This window comes from Halictus rubicundus, chromosome 9 (assembly GCF_050948215.1).
Source record: "Halictus rubicundus isolate RS-2024b chromosome 9, iyHalRubi1_principal, whole genome shotgun sequence".
Lineage (NCBI taxonomy): Eukaryota > Metazoa > Arthropoda > Insecta > Hymenoptera > Halictidae > Halictus > Halictus rubicundus.
Window position 1 is genome coordinate 1,559,533 of NC_135157.1, and position 17,500 is coordinate 1,577,032.

The 17,500-nt window shown below is 51.0% G+C and overlaps 2 protein-coding genes across 2 annotated transcripts; both read right to left on the reverse strand.

The window, feature by feature from the left end:
• Nucleotides 1-681: 681 nt before the first annotated feature.
• Nucleotides 682-2,241, reverse strand: LOC143357343 (uncharacterized). The gene has a single exon (XM_076793755.1). The coding sequence runs from the start codon at nt 2,239-2,241 to the stop codon at nt 682-684; it is 1,560 nt and encodes a 519-aa protein (XP_076649870.1).
• A 193-nt stretch (nt 2,242-2,434) lies between these two features.
• LOC143357344 (uncharacterized) lies at nt 2,435-6,258 on the reverse strand. Its single transcript, XM_076793756.1, has 4 exons — nt 6,025-6,258; nt 3,715-5,383; nt 2,515-3,617; nt 2,435-2,470 (listed from the first exon to the last, which is right to left on the reverse strand). The coding sequence occupies exons 1-4, from the start codon at nt 6,256-6,258 to the stop codon at nt 2,435-2,437; spliced, it is 3,042 nt and encodes a 1,013-aa protein (XP_076649871.1).
• Nucleotides 6,259-17,500: the final 11,242 nt, after the last annotated feature.

Below are 17,500 nucleotides of genomic sequence, written 5' to 3' on the forward strand. Positions count from 1 at the left end.
GCATCGCCTCGGCGCACAGTGGTCCGGATCGAGAAATTCAGTGACATTTTGTTATAACTTTTGAACCATTAGAGATATTGCAATGAAATTTTCACTAAAAATATTTAAAAAATAGTCACTTTTAATTATAGATAATTAAATATTTTTTGCATTTGTTAAACAATATTTATTAATTAATTTTCATTGATACTTTGTTATTGAAAACTGTTTTGGATCCTCGTTGGGTTCCGTAACGCAGAACCTTTAACTTACGATCCCGAAATAATTGAGAGAAATAAAATGTGATTTGTGGGAGAGCTAACTGATTTATTGCTGTTACCACTGCGATTCTCGGAAAAGAGAGCGAGGGCTCGACGGATTGCCGTGTATATTGACGCGGCTCTCTCCCCTCGCCGCGCACCCCGAACTACTCGGTCCGCCCGAAGTGTGCGGGGAGGGAGGGAGACGAGCCGCGACGACGGCCGAGTCCTCGATACAAACAAGGTTCGACATTCGCTAATTTGCTGTGTGTGCGTGCGGACGCACAGCGGCACCGAACAGCTGATTGTTCGAACATACCGCCCGCCTCGTTGTCGGGTCGGCAACGAAATAATACAGATATTACTACAGATATTTACAGTTATTTACAATTATTTGCAATATATACAGTGTGCGTCTAAGCACCGCCCGCCGTGAAAAGAGTCATGTTTCCTCGCCGGTGGAATGCTCTGAGGAAATGAGCGGTACAAGGCGTTGGATGGCTCTGGTGGTGGTACGGGTAGCGGTCTTCACGGCAGCCACACGTACTCGTCCGTCGGATCCCCGATGCACTTCGACGACTCGTCCGAGAGGCCATTTCGTAGGCGGCGCGAGATCGTCCTTCAGGAGCACGACCGCTCCGACAGCAAGATTCTCCCGTGCCCTTTGCCATTTCGGAAGAGTCTGCAGCTGGCTCAGGTATTCGGTACGCCACCGCTGCCAGAAACCTTCCAGAAGTCTGGATACAAGGTTCCATCTCCGTCGGCCTGCGTCGTACGTGATTTCGTCACCCGGTTCTGGAACTGCGCACAAAGAAGAAGCGTTAACCAGATGATTCGGCGTGAGGAAGGGAGGATCATTTGGATCGTCGGACAAGGCGGAGAGGGGTCGAGAGTTCATACAAGCTTCCACTTGGCACAGCAGGGTGGAAAGCTCCTCGAAGGTGAGCTGTTGTTCCCCTATTGTGCGTCGTAGATGCCTCTTCGCGGATTTCACGGCCGCTTCCCACAGACCGCCGAAATGAGGAGAATACGGCGGTATGAAGCTCCATTCCGTTCCGTCGGCGGCCAGCAATTCCGCCGTTTCCTTGTAAAAGGTCGATGCAGCGTTGAACATGCGCTTCAGAAGCTGATCGGCACCTCTGAACGTCGTAGCGTTGTCACTCAGCATCTGGTGACATCTTCCGCGTCTAGCTACGAAGCGTTTGAAAGCGGCGATGAAGGAGGCTGAGGACAAATCGGACACGACATCTAAGTGGACCGCCTTCGTGCACAGGCACACGAAAACGACGATGTATCCTTTGGTGGTCCGTTGTCCTCTTGCTCTCGTCATGAGCATCGGAATCGGACCAGCATAATCGACTCCGCTGACCGAGAATGCCCTGGCTGGTTGCACTCGCTGGGCAGGCAGCATTCCCATTTGCTGGTTGCTGGTGCGCCCTTGGAGTCGAGTGCAGGTAACGCAGCCTTTTACGGCCCGTTTCACCAGCGTCTTGTCTCGCGGGATCCAGTGGCGGAGCCTGAGCGTCGCCCGCGTCAAGTTCACTCCCCCATGGAGCGTCCGAAGATGAGCTGACCGGATCAGCAATGGTGCCAACGGAGACTGTCGGTCGATTATCACAGGGTGTCTCTGGTCGAGTGAAACTGCTGCGTGGTCCAGTCGTCCTCCCACTCGTAAGACACCTTGACGATCTATAATCGGCCGAAGAGAAACAAGGGTCGAGGTCGATTTGACTATCTTACCCTTCTCCATTTCCGCAAGTTCGTCGCCAAAGTCGTCAGCTTGGCTCATTCGGTGGACGCTCACCCACGCCTCGTCGATTTCAGTGGCTGTCAGGAACCCGTGCTGCGGTGTACCGATGGAGCGAGCGTTGTTTGCGAAGCGTCGCATATACGCGGTCACTCGGACCAGCCTCAACGCTGACGAGAATCGGAGAGGGTCCCAGGGCGATTCGAAGACGGCTCGCAGACTGGGATGGTCGCCGGACTTCGTCTTACTTACCATCGTCGTCGTCACCGTCACTCTGCGCTCCGGAGCCTCGCTCTCGTCGACGTCACGTGCGCCAGGCCAATCCTCCTGAGGCCCTGACAACCACGAGGGACCGCTCCACCAGAGGTCATCGTCGACCAGTACCTGCGCTGAAATCCCACGCGTGGCAAGGTCCGCAGGATTTTCGTCTGTCCTCGCGTGTCGCCACTCAACGTCCGGTAGCAGGCGCTGGATCTCGGCCACCCTATGCGCCACAAACGGTTTCCACCTGGAAGCATGAGACCTCACCCAGGCTAGGACGACCGATGCATCGGTCCACGCATGCATAGTCACGCTGTGAGGCCGCATCGAATCTCCTACTGCTCTCAGCAATCGGGCCAGCAGTAGAGCGCCGCACAGCTCCAGCCTGGGAATGCTCTGTGGTTTCGTTGGAGCGACCTTGGTCTTCGCCATCAGTAGGTGCGTCTCGGCCCTTGCACCGGTAACTGGCACCCTTATGAAGACGGCTGCGGAGTATGCCCTTTCCGACGCGTCGCTGAATCCGTGCAGCTCTATACTGTCGCTGGTCGCCGCACGATAGCCAATCCATCTCGGAACTGTGATTCGATCGGTCCTCTCCATCTCGAATCGAAGTTGCTTCCATCGCTCGGAAAACAGCTCAGACAGCGGCTCGTCCCACGACAATCCAGACAACCAGAGGTCCTGCAGCAGGATCTTCGCGGCAATGCTGATCGGAGACAGCCACCCCAATGGATCGAAAAGCCTGGCCGTCTCAGACAAAATCGATCGTTTGGTCCATCGTTGACCTGATGTGGCAGTCCTGAGCTTCGGAGCCGCAAGAGACAGAGTGTCGTTCGCCGTGCTCCATTTGAGTCCCAGTGCTCCTGCCTCTTGGTGACCCTGCAACAACTGAACGAGACCGGAGCTCGACGACAAGTAGTTGGTCGCCCACTTATCCAGCGGGAATCCGCCCGCCGTCAGGATGTCCGTGAGTTGACGTCGAGCCTCCTCGGTGTCGTCGATGTCATCTCCTCCGGCCAGAATGTCATCGACATATGAATTCGCTCGGAGGATCGCTGCACCCCGCGGAAATCGAGCCTTCTCGTCGTCGGCAAGTTGGAGCAGTACTCTCGAGGCGAGGTACGGAGCCGACGTCGTGCCGTAGGTCACCGTCGTCAAACGGAAGTCCCGTACTTCCTCGCTTGGATCGTTCCTCCAGACGATCCTCTGCCAGTCCCTGTCCTCTGGGTGCACCTTGATCTGGCGAAACATTTTTACAATGTCCGTCGAAAAGGCATGCCGATGGAATCGCCACCTCGTTATTACGGCCCAGAGGTCAGTTTGGAGCTTCGGTCCGGCAGCCAGGTAGTCGTTAATGGTACTGTCTCTGCCTGAAACGTAAGAGCCATTAAACACTACTCTTATTTTCTTCCCGGATGGTTTTTCCCGCCACACGGCGTGATGCGGAAGGTAATTCTCCCCCCCCGCCAGTCGAGTGCCGCGAGACGAACTCCATGTGCCCGAGCCGTTCGTACTCCTCCAGGAATTCGGAGTATTTCTGTCGGAGCGTCTCGTCCCTTTCTCGTCTCCTTTCGGACGATAAGAGCAAGCGAACGGCAGCCGATCGCGGAACTCCGACATCGGTGCCTGGGGTGGCAACGAACGGTAAGCGCACAACGTAGCGTCCTTCCCGATCTCTGCGGTGCGTATCCTGGAAGTGCTTTTCGCATGCTTCGTCCTGAGGCGTGCTTATTGTACTCGTTGGCACTTCCTCCAGTTCCCAGAACCTCTGCCAATCGTCTCGGAGGTCTCGTGCAGGCTGAACTAGCAAGGATCGCACCCGAGGTCCAGCGCTGTCGTTCTTCGTGGATGAGGTTGTGCCCATCGGCGCCCAGCCGAAGGGCGTTCGAACAATTGGAGGAGTGCCCATTGGTCCGACTCGATTCTCGAGGAGGAGGTGACCATACGCATCTGCCCCGAGAAGTAATTCCACCCTGTTCGGAGAGCGGAAGTCCTCGTCGGCCAACGGAAATCCGTGGAGGTGAGTCCACTTCTCGTCGTTAATTTCTACCGCTGGAGTCGGAGCGGTAATTTTTCGCGTCACCACCGCGTCTAACGCGAGTCGGAACTTGGAGTCGCGACTAGACGCAAGTAACACGGTCACTTCGTGGCGTACCGTGCCCACGTTTATCTCCTGGTATCCGGTCAAATGAACCTCCACGTTCCGGCGCGGAAGACGTAACGCTTGCACGACATCGTCCGTCACGAATGAAATTTCGGACCCGGGATCGAGTAACGCGCGAGCGAAGACACTGCGACCGTTCGGGGACTTCAACTGGACGCGCGCGGTGGCCAGTAAAACAACGCGATTTGACCTGAACGTGTTCACCGAACTTGTGCTCGGCTGCGCGGGAGCTTCACTCTTCCGGAACGCCTCGTGAAGCGAAGTGTGGTGATGACTGCCGCACACCATACACCGATAGGAAGACGTGCACGCCGCGAGCAAGTGGGTTCCCGAGAAGCACGAAACGCACAATTTATTTCGATACACGAATTCCTTGCGTTCCGGCGCGCTAAGGGTTTTAAACTGGCTGCAGTGCCCTAGCTGGTGGTTGTCCGAGCACAGCGGGCACTTCCGAACGTTGTTGGCCTTCGCGGATGGCCCTTTGGTCATTTGCACAGTCATGGCCGTCCTCTGTTCGGACTTTCGCGTCTCCTCTCGCTTGGTCGTTGATGACGAACACATCGGCTCTTGGGTCGAGGCCAAGGCATGGATGCGTGATTCGAGGAAATCTCGAATTTCCACGAAAGACGGCATGATCGTCGGATCCGGGAACATTTTCTCCCAGTCCAGGCGCGTTGTCGAGTCCAGCTTCCTGACGAGGAGTGTTACGAACCAGTCGTCCCAAGTGTCGACTGATTTTTTTAGCGCGGCCAGAGCATCTCGAGCTTGACAGAACTCGTCGAGGACTCTGGTCAATTCCTCCGTCGACGGTCGTTTTACTGCCGGGCAGTCCAGTAGTCTTCCGAGGTGAGCGGTGGTCAGTACACGGATGCCTCCATAACGACGTTCGAGTGCCGCCCACGCCGTCGAATAGTTCGCATCTGTCAGGGACGTACGCGCGATAACCTTCGCAGCCGCACCGGTAAGGCTCGCCTTCAAATATTGTAGGCGTTGGACGTCTTGCAATCGTTTCGAGTTGTGAATCGTAGCGCGAAACGAATCGCGAAACTCCTCCCACCGTAGGAGATCGCCCGAAAACTTCTCGATGGTCAGGGTCGGCAGTCTGGGTCCGGCGTTGCACTCGTGAGACTCGGCTTCAGCCGGAATTGCTGAGGCGGCGGGCTTCAGGTTTTCTAGCCTCTCCACCAATTCAGAGGAGTTCTGAATGTAGGCTTCCTCGACTTCGTCGTATAGGCCTGTGGCGGCGGCAAGCTGGCGCCACGTCTCCGCCATGTGTTTAGTTTTAAGAAAGTATGTTTGTAAGAATGAATTTCGGGTTGCGTGCTGCGCGATAGCGTCGAGTGGATGTTTAGATGACTGGGTCGAGTGTCGCGTAGGGTGAGTGTGTTTAGTTTAGTTAAGAGCGAATGCAGACCGTGAGAATGAAGAAAGAGGGATTGTTGTGAGGATGCGTTAGCGAGCGAATGGTTAGTTCGTAAGTTAGTTCTGTAAGAGAATTCGTCGAGAGCGGACACGCGGGCTACGCGGATGTATCGTCCCTCTCGCAATAAAAGTCTAGTCGAACCACGAGCGGTACACCTTTAATACCCGTAACCTATCCCGACAGTACTCACCATCCACAGGCCTCTCTTCCTGTAGTTACTCGCGGCGTAATCTGGCATCGGTCTCAGAGCGTTATGATTTACGGTGAAGTTGCGCCAGTAACTTTCCAGCAATTCGATCCTTTTCTTCAGCACAACCGCGGAGAGTTTCGCTCCCCCCAATTTGTCGGTATTGGTAATGCAGTTCTTAATGCGGCCAGCGATCTCCTCCTGAGCGACCACTACATCGCTGAACGTTTGCGGCATTGTTTCGGCAGTTAAATTCAAACGGGACGTAAAAACAACTGATCGAGACGCGAAAGACAACGGACTTTACGCGTATCGCGGTAAACACCTTGCCTCGGTCGGTTCGAGAACGGTTGGTGTCCCGGTGGAAGGTCACGGAATATTCGAATCCGTAACGGTTCGCCACGCGGTCTAAGTACCGTTTTTCGAGAACGGTCTCACGAATTCTGTTCGAAGAATTCACTTCTGCTCCTTTCCTTTCAGGTGCTTCCTGATTGTCTGCGACGGAGCCTCGGAAGATGCTCGATGCACTCGCGGATCACTCGAGGAGACAACGGAAGCGCACAACAGAAATCGCGGTGATGCACAGAATTCTTCGTAATTCTGCGGTGGATCGAGTGGAATAGAGAAATCGGCACACTCTATTCCCGGGTTTCGGCACCAAATGTTTTGGATCCTCGTTGGGTTCCGTAACGCAGAACCTTTAACTTACGATCCTGAAATAATTGAGAGAAATAAAATGTGATTTGTGGGAGAGCTAACTGATTTATTGCTGTTACCACTGCGATTCTCGGAAAAGAAAGCGAGGGCTCGACGGATTGCCGTGTATATTGACGCGGCTCTCTCCCCTCGCCGCGCACCCCGAACTACTCGGTCCGCCCGAAGTGTGTGGGGAGGGAGGGAGACGAGCCGCGACGACGGCCGAGTCCTCGATACAAACAAGGTTCGACATTCGCTAATTTGCTGTGTGTGCGTGCGGACGCACAGCGGCACCGAACAGCTGATTGTTCAAACAAAAACAAAATTGTTTACATATAAGTTCACAAACTATTTTTTCTAATAATTTATAATTAAAATTTTTTAATCCGTATCGAGAAATTCTGTGACACTTTGTCACAGCTTTTGAATCGTAAAAGTTATTGGGATGAAACTTTCACTGAAAAATATGAAAAAATAGTCACTTTTTAATGATAAATAATTTAATATGTTTAGTGTTTGTTTAATTATTCTTAATAACATTTTACTTACTGTACTGGCTGATTTACTTAAATCTATATAAGTATCAATTCTGCAGCAACTTCATCTAGCGGCTTTCTCTTTTTATTTTGTGATTTACTCTTATTGTCGATATATAGGGATCGGAAGTTAGGAGCAATCTATTAAGTAAATCCTCGTTTGTGTTGATTCTGGAATTTTTTCTTGTGTTCCTGCTTCTAAATTTCTTAAAATCTTTGTGCTTCGTTTCTTGTGCCTCCTCAGAAAGCTGTCCAATCGGTAGCAAAGCATTTTGCACGATATCCTTGCCGTGGATTAATATCTTGTGCATGGAGGCAGGCATGTAATACCATCCATAACGTTGCACATAATATTTTGCTGTTTGTAGCGTATATTCTCCGAATTTGGTAACATTTATTTCGTATGGGGACGAAATAACTTGCAAAATGACATGCAGCCTTTTAATTAAAGCAACGTCAATTTCCGTTATTTCCGCGGAAATTTCAGCATTCTGAAAAAACCTTCTTGCCGTATTCCCATCGTTTGATGAGCCCCATCCTTGTTTTACGTAGTCGACAACTAGTCCCAATTTTTCTTTAAATTGTTCTTGTATCTTCTTTTTTCTTTCGCTTCGAATGTTTTTTAAATCGGGTGTATTAGCACTCCATTTTTGAAAGGGTATATTATACGATACATGCAATATCCATTCAAAGCATCTTATCCAAGCATGCAGCGAAGAAATTCCAAAAGAATAATTATTATTATTAGTGGGTTTTGATTTTACAAATTCTAAATCATTCATCTCCGTTGGTTTTGCATCGCATATATAACAACGCATAGAGGATTTCGTACTCGTAATCGCATTGCAAATTTTATTATCTACCATTGTAAATAGCATGGTATATTCGATAGATGTATTATTTATTTCCAACGACTTCAAATTTCGAATTTCATTATTTATTCTATTAGTTTCTTGCTCTATAATTATTTGAGACTCTTTAACAAATTCGAATTTTATTGGCCGGCAAAACGAAGGAGATGATGGTCGCGGATTTTCCCAAAGGATTTCTGAATTTAATTTGTTATATAACTTTGTGGCGGCGACAAGCTGGCGCCACGTCTCCGCCATGTGTTTAGTTTTAAGAAAGTATGTTTGTACGAATGAATATCGGGTTGCGTGCTGCGCGAGAGCGTCGAGTGGATGTTTAGATGACTGGGTCGAGTGTCGCGTAGGGTGAGCGTGTTTAGTTTAGTTAAGAGCGAATGCAGACCGTGAGAATGAAGAAAGAGGGATTGTTGTGAGGATGCGTTAGCGAGCGAATGGTTAGTTCGTAAGTTTAGTTCTGTAAGAGAATTCGTCGAGAGCGGACACGCGGGCTACGCGGGTGTATAGTCCCTCTCGGAATAAAGTCTAGTCGAACCACGAGCGGTACACCTTTAATACCCGTAACCTATCCCGACAGTACACACCATCCACATTGGTGACCCCGACGTGATTTTTAGGGAATGATTTTTACGGAATACGTCGCGTGTGTTTCGGACGTGGACACAATTTCGCCTAAGGACACTCGGACATCGTGCGTAGTGCGAATAGTGCCGGCGTGCGTGTTCTCACATGTATTTAAGTAGTGTATAAGAGTTTTTTTTTAAGACAATGTCGACGCCCGATCTTTCCCCGGCAGGGGGTAGCGCGCCCGTGGTCAACCGTGTCGCGGTAAAGATCCCGGAATTTTCGCCGGCTGACCCAGAGCTGTGGTTCGCCATGGTCGAACGCAGTCTGGACGCGAGCGGGGTGACGACCGAAATGACCAAGTTCGGGTACGTCCTAGGAGCCCTGAAACCAGAGTACGCGGCGGAAGTCCGCGACATCATTCTGACTCCCCCAGCCCAGCCGTACACCAAGCTGAAGGCAGAGCTGATTAAGCGACTGGGTTCGTCGCAGGAGCAGAAGACGCGGCGTTTCCTCGAGCACGAGGAAATGGGCGACCGGAGGCCTTCGCAGTTCTTACGTCATCTGCGGACCCTAGGAGGAACTACCGTGTCGGAGGAGATCCTGCGAACCTTGTGGTTGGGTCGATTACCTGCGAACATGCAGGTCATTCTGGCGACGCAGCGGGATGTCGAACTCGACCGAGTTGCCGACCTGGCCGACACCATCGCCGACACAATGGGTCCCCGCCCGCAGGTAGCCGAAGCCTCCGCGTCTCCCCCGGTGCAACCTGCTTCAGGGATTTGCGAGCTGGAAGCACAGCTGTGCACGAAGATGGCACAGCTGACAGCCACGTTTCAGCAGGAGCTTGCCGCGATTCGACGCGAGATGAGCTCGGGACCGCGCCGTTTCGGTCAGCGACGAAACGCTCCAGGCCGGGCACCATCGCGATCCCGGGAACGCCGACTCCAACAGCGTGGTGGAAAATGTTTCTATCATTTTAAATTCGGGGCGAACGCGTTGCGTTGCGAACCCCCGTGTAATTGGTCCGCGGCGGGAAACGTGACGGGCAGTCGTTGATGGCGGCCAGCGACCAGTGCCCATCGTCGCGCCGTTTATTTATCACCGACCGGGTCTCCAAAACGCAATTCCTGATCGACACAGGCGCCGATCTCTGCGTTTTTCCCCGAGCAAAGACCCGCGGGTTCCGCGAGCGGTCTACCTACGCGTTATACGCGGCGAACGGGTCGGAAATAGCCACGTACGGGACCATCACGTTGAGCCTCGATTTCGGGCTCCGTCGCGCGTTCGTATGGCGTTTCGTGGTGGCCGACGTGTCTAAGCCGATAATAGGCGTAGACTTTCTCTCGCATTACGAACTCCTCGTGGACGTTCGGAACGGTGAACTTTTGGACCGAGTGACGTCGATGACAGTGCCAGGACGCTCAGTGCGCGGATGCGGGCCGTCGGCGCCCACAGTGAAGACAATTTTCGGTGATTCGAGGTTCCACGGATTACTGCAACGGTTCCCGAACATTACGCGACCAGTGGGAACACCCGTGGAAGTAAAACACGGAACGGTGCATTACATTCGCACAACGCCAGGACCGCCTGTGGCTTGCAGGCCCCGGCGTCTCGCGCCGGACCGTTTGAGGCACGCGCGACGAGAGTTCGAGACAATGATGCGCCTCGGCATCACGCGACCGTCGGAAAGTGCGTGGTCGTCGCCGTTGCATATGGTGCCGAAAAAGGGTCAGGACGCTTGGCGACCGTGCGGGGACTACCGAGCGTTAAATGCGCGGACAGTGCCGGATAGGTACCCCGTGAAGCACATTGAGGACTTTGCTCACGCGCTTCACGGGAAAACAGTGTTTTCCACCATAGACCTAGTGCGCGCGTACAATCAAATTCCAGTGGCCGCGGAAGACATTGCGAAAACCGCCATTACAACTCCCTTCGGACTATTCGAGTTCCCCTGTATGTCGTTCGGGTTACGAAACGCGGCACAGACGTTTCAGCGTTTTATCGACGAAGTGCTACGCGGTTTAGACTTCGTATACGCGTATATCGACGACATACTGGTGGCATCATCGACAGAAGAGGAGCACTTGCGCCACTTGGCGGAGGTTTTCGGGCGCCTCAACAAATACGGCGTAACTATCAACGCGGCAAAGTGCAATTTTGGCCAGGCGCAGGTCAAATTCCTAGGATACGGCGTATCGTCAGGAGGCACCAGCCCGTTGGAGTCTAAGGTTGAGGCCATCAACAACTACCCGCAGCCGACCACCGCAAAGCAGCTGAGGCAGTTCCTGGGTATGCTAAACTTTTATAGACGTTTCATGCCCAGGACTGCCCAGGTACAAGCGCCTCTCAACGACCTGCTTCGGGACAACCTCAAGGGCAGCGCCAGGTTGAGCTGGAACAGTGAAGCCGTTGCCGCCTTCGCCGAAGCGAAGGAAAGTCTAAGGCGGGCAGCGTTATTAACGCATCCCCGGGACGACGTACCGCTCGCCCTATTCTGCGACGCGTCTGATTTTACAGTCGGAGCGGCCCTGCAGCAGCAGATCGGAGAAGACTGGCAGCCGTTGGCGTTCTTCTCCAAGAAGCTCAGTGCCACCGAGCGGAATTACGGCGCATACGACCGAGAAATGTTGGCCATATATTTGGCGGTCAAACATTTCCGGCACATGGTGGAGGGGCGAACGTTCACGGTCTACACAGACCATAAGCCCATAACGTTCGCCTTTCAGCAGAAGCCCGAGAAATGTTCACCCAGGCAATTCCGATACCTGGATTTCATCGGGCAGTTTACCACCGACATCCGCCACATCGCCGGGCAGGAGAACGTCGTCGCCGACGCGCTGTCGAGGTTGGAGGAGGTCGCAGAGCCCTTCAACTACGTCGAGTTGGCGGACTCTCAGCGGCACGACGCAGAGTTCCAGGCGTACCTGTGCGGAAAAATAAAAAACAATTTGCGCCTCGAATGGACGCGCCTTTCCGGTTCGGATACCGAGGTGGCTTGCGACGTGTCGACCGGAACTTCGCGACCTTTCGTCACGGGACCTTTCAGACGAGCCGCGTTTGACTCCGTGCATCGCCTGGCGCATCCAGGTGTTAACGCGACTGTAAGGCTCGTGACGGAGCGATACGTGTGGCCGTCCGTCAAAGCCGACTGTCGGAGTTGGGCTCGCGGGTGTATTCCGTGCCAGCGCGCCAAAACAAGCAGGCATGTTTCCGCGCCGCCGGTAAGTTTTAACGCGCCGACCGGAAGATTCGAGCACATACATATAGACATTGTGATTCTTCCGGTCTCAGAAGGGTTCAGGTATTGCCTAACCTGCGTCGACCGATTCACGCGTTGGCCTGAGGCTTTCCCCATCAGGGATCAAGAGGCCTCGACCGTGACACGGGCCTTTTACGAGGGATGGATTTCCCGGTTCGGAACCCCGTTGCGCGTGACTACCGACCAGGGTCGGCAATTCGAATCCCGTCTGTTCCAGGCATTGTCGCAGCTGACAGGTGCGACCCACTGGCGGACAACGGCCTATCACCCGGCAGCAAACGGGATGGTGGAAAGATTCCACCGTCAATTCAAGGCAGCAATCCGCTGCCAGCAGAACATCCGCTGGACAGAAGTCCTTCCCACCATCTTGCTGGGCATCCGCGCAGCCTGGAGGGAAGACTTGCAGTCCACTGCAGCAGAGCTGGTCTACGGCGAAACGCTGCGCCTACCAGGGGAGTTCCTGACGCCACGAAGCGGAGAGTCGCAGCCGCTGCCAAGGGACTTCGTCGCGGGCCTGCGCGAGCATTTCGCGACCCTCGCCCCGACGCCTGGCAGTAACCATTCGGCAAAACGGGTTTTCGTTTTTTAAGGACCTCGCTACGGCGGACCATGTGTTCCTGCGGAACGATACCGTGCGGGGAATCCTCCAGCCGCCGTACGACGGTCCATACAGAGTCCTCAACCGAGGTGTTCGGACCTTCTCCCTGGACATCAGGGGCAAGCCAGTTACCGTCACCGTAGATCGCCTAAAGCCGGCGTACTTGCTGGCCACAGATCCAGCACCGCCGACAACAACGCGGGCAACGCGGTCAGCGTCACCGGGCCAGTTGGAAGGACCACCAACACCCACGCCAACCGAGAGCACGGGGCAACCGCTCTCATCATCGCCATCATCGCGGAGGCCGGCGCTGCCGCCTCCCATCCTGACCTCGACAAATGCGGGCGCACGCATTACACGGTCCGGGAGGAAAGTCCGATTTCCGGACCGTTTACAAGTTTCGTGATTGCACAAGTGACAGTTACAAGTTTCGTGTGTCAATCACTGGCGGGGGGGGGGGGTGATGTGGCGGCGACAAGCTGGCGCCACGTCTCCGCCATGTGTTTAGTTTTAAGAAAGTACGTTTGTAAGAATGAATATCGGGTTGCGTGCTGCGCGAGAGCGTCGAGTGGATGTTTAGATGACTGGGTCGAGTGTCGCGTAGGGTGAGTGTGTTTAGTTTAGTTAAGAGCGAATGCAGACCGTGAGAATGAAGAAAGAGGGATTGTTGTGAGGATGCGTTAGCGAGCGAATGGTTAGTTCGTAAGTTAGTTCTGTAAGAGAATTCGTCGAGAGCGGACACGCGGGCTACGCGGGTGTATAGTCCCTCTCGGAATAAAGTCTAGTCGAACCACGAGCGGTACACCTTTAATACCCGTAACCTATCCCAACAGTACACACCATCCACAGACGTTTTAAGAAGAGAACGAGATGTTATCGCTCGGGAGAATGAGCTGTTTAGGAGAGAGAATTGGCGTTATTACGGGAGACGCCAAGCTCGGAAACAATCCCATCTGGATGGACGAGAGTGAACAAGTGGCAAGAGTTAAAAGACATAGTGGGTGAATTTAGTGGAAGCAGTAACGACTTTGTGATCGGTGGGAGAAACAGGTGAGAGGACTCCTGTCGACGTGCGAGTTGGACAACCACCAAGCGAAAGCTTTAGTGTGTAGCAGATTGACAGGTCGTGCATTGAAGTGGTATCACTCAAGAATAGACTGCGTAGACTTAACTGCCCACGAGCTTTTGAGAGAGTTGAAGAGGCTGTACGGGCAACGACCGGATCCTTTATGTTTGAGACGTGAGCTTGAAGCGAGGAAGTGGGGCGTGGAAGAATCTTTCACCGATTATGTGCACGATAAGACAATCCTTGCAAATCGAGTACCTGTTTCGGAAACAGAATTACTCAGCTACGTCGTCGATGGTATACCGAATAGGGAGTTGCAAATACAGGCTAAGGTACAGCGTTATGAGTCCGTGGACGAAATACTGACGGCTTTGACGAACGTAAAGTTGCCGGCGGGAAGGAGGGACTAGGATCAGCGAGCACCGGGCGGAGATGCTTCAATTGCAACAAGCCAGGTCACTTCTCAGCCGAATGTACGAGACCAGTGAGAGAGAGGGGATCCTGTTTCACGTGCGGAAAGATGGGTCATCGAGCGAATCAATGCAACGCACAGACAACGAGGAACGACGTCAACTACATCGCGCGCGGGCGAAAAGAAGGCGATGATTTTCGGCGAGCGGTAGAAATACAGATAAGTAGCGAGTGCGGTAGTTTCAGTTCAAAAGTAAACGCACTTATCGATTCGGGAAGTCCGATTTCTATTGTTAAAGAGAATTGCGTTCCGTGAACATGTTTTACAGCCGATCGCGTTTCAGATAGGTTTCACGGGATTAACGGTAGCGACTTGAACGTGTTAGGAAAGACGCAAGCCACAATTATTTACGACACGGAAAAATATTGCGTTATGTTGAGAGTTGTACCAGACGAAACGATGAAAAACTCTTTAGTTTTAGGACGCGATTTCATGAAAATTGCCAACTTATCGTTGAGTAGAGAGGAAACAGTAGAACGCGATGATATAGCCGATATTATGAACATTGAGGTAGATCAGGGTAATACGTGCATCAGCGCCGATGACATGCCTTTTTGACGAGAACCTTTCTAATGAAGTAAAGACACGAGCGCGGGAGTTATTTAGTAAAATGTACATTAACGCACAAAGACCTGTGGAGCCAAGTGTAGAAAACACAATGAAATTAACACTTACGAGCGACAAACCCTTTTCATTTTCACCTCGTAGATTATCGTATGACGAGAAAAAGGGATAATTAGGGAGAGCACATCCGAGTACGCGTCTCCTATCGTTCTAACGAAGAAAAAGAACGGGGAAATTAGAATGTGTGTAGATTTCCGTACATTGAATAAAATCACGATACGCGATAACTTTCCGCTGCCATTAATCGAAGACCAATTAGATTTGCTGGAAGGGAAAAAGTATTTTACCACCCTCGATTTAAAGGATGGATTTTTCCATGTCAAGATGCACGAAGACTCGATTAAATTTACATCTTTTGTAACACCTTTTGGGCAATACGAATACACGAGGATGCCATTCGGGTTAAAAGGCGCGCCTCTTAAATTCCAACGCTACGTCACTGAAATCTTTAAAGAACTAATCAACGACGGCGAAATATCTGTTTATTTGGATGATTTTCTCATCGCGACTGAGACTATAGAGCACCATTTAGAAGTCCTTGGAAAAGTATTTAAACTACTGACAGTGAATCTTTTGAATTTACGGTTAGATAAATGCAGATTTCTCCAAACAAAACTCGATTATTTGGGTTACACGGTAACAAGCGAAGGAATCAGGCCGACAGAACGAGGCCTCGAGGCGGTAAAAAAATTCCCATTTCCGCGAAACGTTCCAGAGGTGCAGGGATTTTTGGGCTTGAGTTCATACTTTCGGAAATTTATTGAGGGTTTCTCCATCCTCGCGAAGCCCCTATACGATCTTACGAGGAAGGATGCAAAGTTTCAGTTTGCCGAAAAAGAAAAACAAGCGTTCGAGACGCTTAAGAATCGATTGTTAAGCGCGCCGATATTAAGTATTTATTCTCCACAAGACGAGACCGAGTTGCACTGTGATGCGAGCGCGTCGGGGTTCGGTGCTATCCTGTTACAAAGGAAGGCCGATAAGAAGCTACACCCAGTGTTTTACTTTTCTAAACGCACGACTGAGATTGAATCACGCTATCACAGTTTTGAGTTAGAAACGCTAGCAATCGTTTCTGCTCTCCGACGTTTCCGAACATATTTACTAGGAAGAAAGTTTAAGATAGTTACGGATTGCCAAGCTCTTAGTCTGACGCTAAATAAAAAAGAGACGAATCCCCGAATTGCACGTTGGGTGCTTGAAATGCAAAATTACGATTACGAGCTAGAGCATAAGGCCGGTTCGCGTATGCTCCATGTAGACACGTTAAGTCGTCAGGTTTTTGTGATTGAAGACAATTCGTTCGATAGAAATTTAGCGCTATGCCAAAATGACGATAAAGTTATCGGGAAAATTCGTACGGAATTAGAAAATTCAGAAAATAAATTGTACGAAATGAGAGACGGTCTAGTATACCGGAAGTATCAGGATAGAATTTTGTTTTACGTGCCGAGCACTTTAGAATCAAGTATTATGTACAAGTACCACAATGAAATGGGACACGTCGGAATTGAAAAAACGGTGCGAAACATTACGGATAGTTATTGGTTTCCAGATATGGAATCCAAGATCGAGAAACACATTCGCGGCTGTTTGAAATGTATCGCATACACGCCGAACTGCGGAAAGTTAGAGGTAACCTTGCACTGTATACCGAAGGGTGATAAACCTTTCGATACCCTACACATCGACCATTTAGCTCCTGTTTCAAGAGCGCATAAATCGGGTTACAAATATATATTTGTTGTAATCGACGCGTTCACCAAATATATAAAAATGTACGCCACTAAGACTACGAACACCGCTGAAGTCATAAAGTGTCTAAAATCGTATTTCGAGCATTATAGTCGACCGCTGCGCATAGTTTCGGACCGAGGAAGTAGTTTTACGTCTCACGAATTCAATGAGTTCACACAAGAATATAATATACAGCATGTTAAGATAGCGACCGCTTCTCCTCAGGCGAACGGGCAGGTCGAGAGATATAACCGCACAATTTTACCGATGATCGCCAAATTGATGAGTGAGCGTGGTGTGTTATGGTATAATGTATTGCGAGAGGTTGAATTTGCGTGTAATAATACTGTTTGTAAGTCTACCGACAAAAGTCCAAGCATGTTACTGTTTGGTATGCGACAACGTGGTGAGGTCATAGATGGGTTGCGTGATATGTTGGAGATTAGTGGAAAGATAAGTATTTCCCGTGATTTGAATAGCGTCCGAAAAGAAGCTAGTAACCGAATTCGAAAAAATCAGGAGTCGCAAAAACGCATTTTCGATAAAAGACATAAGGCTCCGAATAAATATAGGGTTAAAGATAAGGTGCTTATCAGAAATTACGATTGCACCCCAGGAGTGTCAACAAAAATAATTCCGCGGTTCAAAGGACCGTACGAGATCGATCGTGTATTGCGAAACAATCGATACGTAATCAAGGACGTAGAGGGGTTCCAATTATCGCAAACGCCTTACCGTGGGACATGGGAAGCCGCTAATATGCGACCATGGCGACCATGAGTGTAGATTTAGATGTATAACGTTTCATTGTTACTTTTGCGTGTTATGTTTATCTTCAAATTTGTTCTACTTTGCGCCGTGATTAGCGATTGATTTCAAGATGGTAAATCGGGACGATTTGTCGTCAGGACGGCCGAGTTGTAAGCTAAGATTTCGGTAAATCGGGACGATTTGTCGTCAGGACGGCCGAGTTGTAAGCTAAGATTTAATCCGTCACTGTATATATTGTTCATGCAAATACTCATATGTTCAAATTATTGATAAAACGAACGTCGAAA